At 43.6% G+C, this 7,582-nt stretch overlaps 1 protein-coding gene across 10 annotated transcripts in view; it reads left to right on the top strand.

Moving 5' to 3' along the window:
- Positions 1-4,794: 4,794 nt before the first annotated feature.
- BTRC (beta-transducin repeat containing E3 ubiquitin protein ligase) overlaps positions 4,795-7,582 on the top strand; it is a 183,297-nt gene continuing 180,509 nt past the window's right edge. For 2 of the 10 annotated variants that reach the window (XM_013054612.2, XM_013054611.2), the window contains exon 1: positions 4,907-5,090. In XM_013054612.2, the coding sequence (XP_012910066.1) occupies positions 5,043-5,090 (48 nt within the window). In that variant the 5' untranslated portion in view covers positions 4,907-5,042. Of the gene's footprint in view, positions 5,091-5,149; positions 5,443-5,483; positions 5,503-6,936; positions 7,382-7,582 lie in introns of those variants that run through there. The other 8 variants (XM_004749449.3, XM_013054613.2, XM_013054614.2 and 5 more) reach the window with 8 other exon arrangements.

Here is a 7,582-nt window from a genome sequence, read left to right as displayed (position 1 = left end):
AAGGCATACATGGATTATTTCTGGCTTGAGCCGGCTATGTGTTACAATCACACATTACGGGGATAAAGATTAAAAGAGCAGAGCAGTGTGCTTAAAGAAGGGCATAATCCTTTTGGGCTTGCTTGCTTGCCTTTTTTTTTTCTTTCCAAGAGAGGGAGCATGAAGGTATGGGAAGGACAGAGGGAGAGAAAGAATCTTGAGCAGACTCCACATCCAGCACAGAGCCACTGCAGGGCTTGATCTCATGACCTTGAGATCATGACTGAGCCAAAATCAAGAGGCAACCCCCCCCTTGTGGGCCTTCTTAAAGAAGGTAAATGTATAGGCTGGCAAATAATAATAAAAAAAAAATAGAAAGCTGGATGATGCCGAGTGCAATGGAATAGTATGCTGGAAGTGTAGACTGTTCTGGTCTTTCTGTTCTTCAGTTTGGCACTACATGTCCAGTTCAGGGTCCTTAATAGCCTATGAGCCAGCAAGTGTGATCTTAGATATGTATTCCCACAGATACACTTACTCAGGGGGTATGTAGGAGGCTGATTGCTGCAGCACTATTGGGGGTGACTGGGAACTGTAGGCTTTGCTAGGAGAGTGGACAAGTAACATGGGGCAAACACATCATTAAGCTACTATGCAGTGTTTAGAAGCAACAGGTTAGATGTATGCATAGTAACATGAATGGATTTTAAAACCATAGGCAACCTCCCCAACAAAAAAACCTATAGGCACCCGGTGAAAAAAGTATGAAACATAATGTGATATAAAAAATAGTACTACAGGGGCGCCTGGGTGGCTCAGTGGGTTAAGCCTCTGCCTTCAGCTCAGGTCATGATCTCAGGGTCCTCAGATCGAGCCCCACATCAGGCTCTCTGCTCAGTAGGGAGCCTGCTTCCCCCTCTCCCTCTACCTGCCTCTCTGTGATCTCTGTGATTGCTCTCTCTCTCTCTGTCAAATCAATAAAAAAAAAATCTTTAAAAATGACAGTATTACACATATTATATACAATGAGATATATAAACAATATTTAATAGAATTAAAATTGAAACACATGAATAACTATTTTGCAAGAACCATACAAACAAAAAGGCAAAAATTGTCTATGGGGGAAGGGAAAGGGGAACAAGCTATGTACTAAAAGTGAATAATTAATTAGACAACTATTTTTTTTAAAGTAAGTTCTACACCCAATGTGGGGCTTGAACTCACAGCCCTGAGATTAAGACCTGAGCCGGTATCAAGAGTCTGGTGCTTAATCAGTTGAACCATTCAGGTGACCTTAGACAACTTTTTTTTTTTTTAAAGATTTAAATCGGACCTTGAAAAATGAATAGGAAAGAGGGAGAAAGGGAAAACTTCTAGAAGTCAGAAATGAATACAGTAAGCTAAGGCCCCGGGGGCAGGAGTATGCTGAGCAGGTGTGTAAGAGGAATGTCTGATTGGAGCCGAGGGACATACCAATGCAAAGTGGGAAGTAAGGTTGGAGAGGGGACTGAGTAAGGTTGTGAAGTTCTGAAAAGCGGGATAAGGAATTTAAATAAAGATAATGGAGATGGGAGAGACAAAGACTGAGTAGGGAAGAACTGTGATGCAAGTGAAATCTAAAAGACAGTATTAAGGGCACCTGGGTGGCTCAGTCAGTTAAGCATACCTGCCTTCGGCTCAGGTCATAATCCCAGAGTCATGGGATCGAGCCCCACATCGGGCTCTCTGCTCAGCACAGACCCTGCTTCTCCCTCTCCCTCTGTCTACCGCTCTGCCTACTTATGCAGCCTCTCACTTTTTGTCAAATAAATAAATAAATAAAATATTTTTAAAAAAGTGTCACAAGTGGTGGAATGAGAGCCTGGAGTCACAGAACTGGATTGGAAGTAAATATAGAGAAGTAGGCAAAAAAAAAAAAAAAAAGGTGATAGTCGGGAACAGACTAGTATTGGAGGTAGAGGACAGAAGAGACATTTTGATAGATTACTGGCTGAATACAGACACTAATAGACAAGAATGAGTCAAAGAATACTCTGAGGTCTTAAACCAGGAAGTTGGGATCATTTAAGTCCAGTAGTAGCTGTGATTTCTCATATTGGAAATCCAATTTTTCAGTAAAATGAAGCTTTAAAAGGTTCTAGTGATTCAAGGTGTTCTCCTTGAGCATCTGCCCTGTCACAGGCTCATAAGTGCATCCATTTTAGAGTTGGCAGAGATTTTTGTTTTCCAGATGACAACAGAGAGGACCAGAGAGGTTTAGCTAATTGTCCAGTGAACCAATTAGCTGGAGAAAGGATGGGCTAGAACCAGACTTCTTAACATCCAGTCCAATGAACATTCCTAAGCTATGCTGGATAGGAGAGGCTTCAAAACCAAGGCAGTTTATACTTGGATTTCTCAGTTGGACCATAAGCAGTCTATTTTCAAAAAAGAGGATTTACGCTTTCTGTCTCTAGTCCCTGCCAGCTCACTTCCAATCCATACCCATATGAACTATCTAGCTGATTCTGTTTTCAAACAAGAACTCCTTGAACTTAATTTTACTAATCCTTACCTCTACGTTGCTGGACAAAGTGAGGACTGTCACTGACTGCTGGCCTTAGCCAGTAGTAGTTTCATACTCCTCTATGGATAACAAAGTCAAATGAATGACCTCTCAAAAAAACAGAGTCTTAGGGTTTAAAAGGTTTTACCCTCCCACCCAAACTGAAGCCCTCCAGACATTACTTGACAGTAGTTATCTTGCTTCTATGTTTTCAGGAATGGGTGGCTCATTCCTTTGCCAGAAGCTCTGATTACTAGAAAACTTTGAGTCTGTCCTAGGCCACTGAACTGTGGCTCAGTGAAAATAGCACAGGCCTTGGAGTCAAGCAGACTTGGGTTAGAATTCTGACAATGTAATTTGCTGTATGACTTGTGCAAGATATTTATCTTCTATCAGTCTCTTCTGTAAATTAGGGATAATAATGCCTATTTTACAGAGTTACTATGAATATTAGAGATTGTTATGCATATTAGAGATTATGTAAAATTTTCAAACAGATCTTATTCATGTATTTGAGAGAGAAGAAGAGAGAGAGAGAGAGAGAAAGAGAGAGCACAAGCAGAGGGGAGAGCAGAGGGAGGAGCCAGTTCCCTGCTGAGCAGGGGCTAATTCCCAGGACCCCAGGATGATGACCTGAGCCAAAGGCAGAGGCTTAACTGACTGAGTCACCCAGGCATCCCATATTAGAGATTATGAATATAAAATTCCTAGTACATGCCTGAAACAAAGAGCTAATAAAGTGATAGCTGGAATTATTGTCATATACTATCTACAAATGCCTTCCAATACTTTCAAACACTTGAATTTAGTTGTCATGTTATTTCTAAGTGCTCTTTTTCTTGGAGTAAGCATCCAACAGTATTTTCTCCTGTGGTCATCCTGGCTTTGGCTATGCTCCTGCATACCACGTCTGTCGGACATGGTGCCCATAACTGAACAAAGTATTCCAGGGGTGGTCTGACTGCTTCGAAACAAAGACCAAACAATCTCTATTCCCCAGACACTACCCTTCAAGCTGCCTAGAACTCCTTTAGCATATTTGGCTACTGTGTTACATACCACTTTATCCTATGAAAATTTGTAGTTTTCGTGTATATGACTTTGAAATCTTCTCCATTTTGCACTTGTGTAGAACTTTTTAAAAATCAAGAATAGGGACACCTGGGTGGCTCAGTTGGTAAAGCAGCTGCCTTCAGCTCAGGTCATGATCCCAGCGTCCTGGGATCGAGTCCCATATCGGGCTCTTTGCTCAGCAGGGAGCCTGCTTCTCCCTCTGCCTCTGCCTGCCATTCTGTCTGCCTGTGCTCTCTCTCTTCCCCTCTCTCTGATAAATAAATAAAATTAAAAAAAAAATAAAAATCAAGAATAAAACTTTTTATTAAGTGAAAGCCCATTATGTATTATGTATGCTGAGTTCTGTGGATATAGAGTTGACTAGAACAAAATCTCAACATACTAGGAATGTGAGCTCCACAAGACTGGGTCTATCCTGCTCACCAGTGAATCCCCATTTCTTAGGATGATGTCTGGATACAGTCATGATCTAACTGTTCGTTGAACATGAATGAAAGAGTTTACAACGGAAAAAAAAAGTTTACAACAGAAAATGTTCCTGTAAGTGAAAAGGCATTTTCCTAATTCACTTATTTTATCAGTTTGGATATTCTGTACTAGCCTATCACTTTTAGCCCAACCCTGGTGTTGAGAGAGTTAGGGCAGTCCCAATCTCCAAAATAAAATCGTACTGTCTCTTTCAAGGCCAAACTGAATACTTACAAGCTTTATATGCTGGATGGCCGTTGTATCCCATCACTGAAGGCCCTTAGTGCAAGGCTTCAGTCCCAGGGTTAGCAGTACCATCCATGTCTTCTGAGCACTAAACACCCAAGAATTTCCTTAGGTAAGTTCTCTTTGGCCCTGACTTCTTGTGGGGGGATAATAAGGTCCTCAGGAGAGTGTGGGAGTGAAAGTTTAGAAGGATCCTGAAATTCTGCATTGGTCTGTGAGGTGCTGCCCGGACCTCTGAGTCCTCTCACAGTTTTTTCCAGTATTTGGGCTACAGGTGAGGCAATGGTCGCCATCTTGCTATCAAATGCCAGGCAAGCAGCCACTGGCGTCGCGCGGTAACCACGGAGACACCCGTGCCTCCTCCCGTTTCCCATCCGTAGAGGCTGCAAACTACGATTCCCATCAGCCGATTTTCTCTACTTGATGGCGAGTTGTCTAGATTTGGCTTTCGGCCACCGCGACCGTGCCGCAGTGAACCGCGGGAATTGCGGTTCGCGTCGAGGCCTCACTTTTTGCCGCCGGAAACTCCAGCACTACAAATCCCGTGAGCCAGCGGGCTCACGCATGTGCACGGAACAGCGGGTCCTCCCTGGCCCCCTGCCGGTGCCTGAGAGGTAAGAGAGGGCGGGGGGAAGGCAGAGGAGGCGGATCCGGGCGCTGCGTTGGCTGCGGCCTGGCACCAAGGGGGCGGCCCCGGCGGAGTGCAGACCCAGTGGCCCCTGTGATTATGGACCCAGCCGAGGCGGTGCTGCAGGAAAAAGCGCTCAAGTTTATGGTGAGGAGAAGGCGCAGGCCGGGGTGCGGTGGAGGTGGTGGCGTTGGCGACGTCGCGGAGGCTCGGGCCTGGGCCGACCGCCCGCCGGAGGAGGGGGCAGCGGGATCCTGGGCCGAGGCCGGCGGCAGGGGCAGCTGAAGGGACGGGACGGGAGCTCTAGGGAGGAGGGAGGGGGTTGCGGAGAGGACTCGGGGGTGGGGGCAACAGCTCCGCCATCTTGTGGATGAGAGGCCAAGTGACAGCGGGAGCTTTATCGGGGAGGGGGCTCTGGGCGGCGCGCGGAGCCCTGGAGGGAAAGCCGGGGCGTGGGGACAGTTACTGAAGAGCCGAGGAAGCCGAGAGGAGAGACGCGGTGAGGTTGCTGGCGGGGCCTTCTCGGTGTCAGGGTTACGGGTAAGGCCCCGTAGAGGAGGTGCGTTCAGGAGTGGGGAAGGGGAGCGCAGGATAGTGGAAGGAGAGGTATAGGGTGGGGGCGGGGGGGTGTGACGGGCTAGGCGGGATGCAGATGGGATCTAAGGGTGGGGGAGAGAAACGCTGGGCAGGTGGGAGACTTGTAGTTTTGTAGAATGTGGGGGTGGGGTGGGGAGGAGAGGAGATAGCCTTTGCCTTCAGGGTACAATCCCAGTTTGGCCGAACTAATGTTGACAAACTCTGGAAAAGGTAGAGACCTTACTTAGGAGGTTAAGGAGACCTAGGACTATGGTGATAGTCTCTAGAGAAGGAAGGGGGTGTTGACGGTAAGCCAGAATTACAAATGTCAGAAAAGGGATACATACTCTGCTTTGAAAAGAGAGGGTAAATATTGTAGTGAGGACGAAGTGAGGTGATAAAAACCAAGAGGTTGATCTGTCAGGAAAACATGGTACAGGAGCTTGGGGAAAAAATACCTCATAGGGTAAAACAAAAGATAGTGCTAAATAGTAAAGAAAATAAAATATGGGGGCTTGGTGCTATCACTTTCTTAGAAAGGAAAGGCCATGGAGATTACCATTGCAAGACTCCTAAGAAGTGATAAGATCCGTGGGGAAATTCAGGAGATAAGGGGAGATCTAAGTAGTGGGGAATAGGAAATGTCAGAATTGGTGGTAATTTACCAGTTTTAGGTTGAAGCCGCAGTATGAACTTGGATTGGAATTTGTTGGGTGTATTTAAATCCTTTGGAGCCTAGTTAACTTTGTATCTGCTTTTCTTTTGCTAGCTTGTTTGGCAAATTTGTGTAGGCTGATATTTGATGCTTTTAATCTGATGCTTCTTGTATATCCTAGGTGTAAAACCAGACTTTGTGGTTACAGCTAAAGAATGATGGAATGCCTAGACTGCTATTTTAACAGGTGGCTTTAGGGATATTGATATTATTTGCAGTGGAGTTTTACTTTTTCAGAAGTAATTGTAACCTGGCACTCCAAATCTCATTTCTTTGATAGTTGTTATTTTGTTTTTGCTTGACAAAATTGCTTTGCCAAAACAAATCTAAATAAACATGGGCATTATTCTAATTGGAATTTTGCTTTAAACTGCCCCACTTAAAAGAATGTGTTCAGAGACTGGTCATATTTACTAAAACTTCATTTATTTTGTATCGTGCTTTCAAAGACATCTTAAGTTTGAATGTATCATTAACAAAATCCCATTAGATTTGAAGAAGGTTCTTGAGTTTCTGCCAGTGTTGAAATTCTAAAATATTAAATTTTTTTGGACTTTAGGAGTAAGAAGAAGTTGCTTGATATTTTACATTATTTTACATGGAATAATCTCTATGCTAAATAACTTGTATGACAGCTTCTCGATTTAAGTCAGAAAATTAGCAGCTGCTTATTTTTGTTTTTTTACTTAGAGGTTGACTAAGTCCTAATCTTGATACTTGTGTCAAATTTATGGAATAATGTGATTTATAGATCATAAAGAGGCATTATGAGATCATCTTCTTTACTCCCCATTAGACTTCAGCCTAGGAACATTCTCAGCTACTTGATCTCCACTTTGTACCAGTGAGTTAATGTTTCATAATGGTCTCCTGATTGAGTTAAAGTGACCTGGAGATGGCCATGTAGTAGTTTGCAGCTTTTAGGGCACTACACATTATTAAATGTTGAGTCACTTTCTATAGGAAGAAACCAATTTTTTCTTTGATTTTAGTAATTTTGATTTTTGACCTTGCTTGTTATTTTGGCTACTGCTTGAGAAAAAGACCAACTAGAAGAGGGTCACCACGAAGGACACCTTAATAACTGAAGCAGAGAATGGAGATTTCATATTTTTCAGCTCAGTTAACAGTCTTACTATGAATCTGAGTAAGTTACAACTTGACTTTGGCCCCATTTACCCTGCTATAACATATGTCTTTACTCAGTTTTGAGATAGGAAGTTATTTTATTTGGACTTGTACCAAGTAATTAGTGCACAGTACACAGGGAGGAATGATCCTTTAAATCAAATTGGGATTTTCGTATAGTATTTGGCTTTGTTTTGGCCTTATCCCTTTCCCCAGTTTT

Source organism: Mustela putorius, unplaced genomic scaffold (genome assembly GCF_011764305.1).
Source record: "Mustela putorius furo isolate JIRA1106 unplaced genomic scaffold, ASM1176430v1.1 tig00003909_pilon_pilon_pilon, whole genome shotgun sequence".
NCBI classification, from domain to species: Eukaryota; Metazoa; Chordata; class Mammalia; order Carnivora; family Mustelidae; genus Mustela; species Mustela putorius.
The sequence above is the reverse complement of the archived record's forward strand: the minus strand, read 5'-3'. Positions and strand labels throughout refer to the sequence as shown.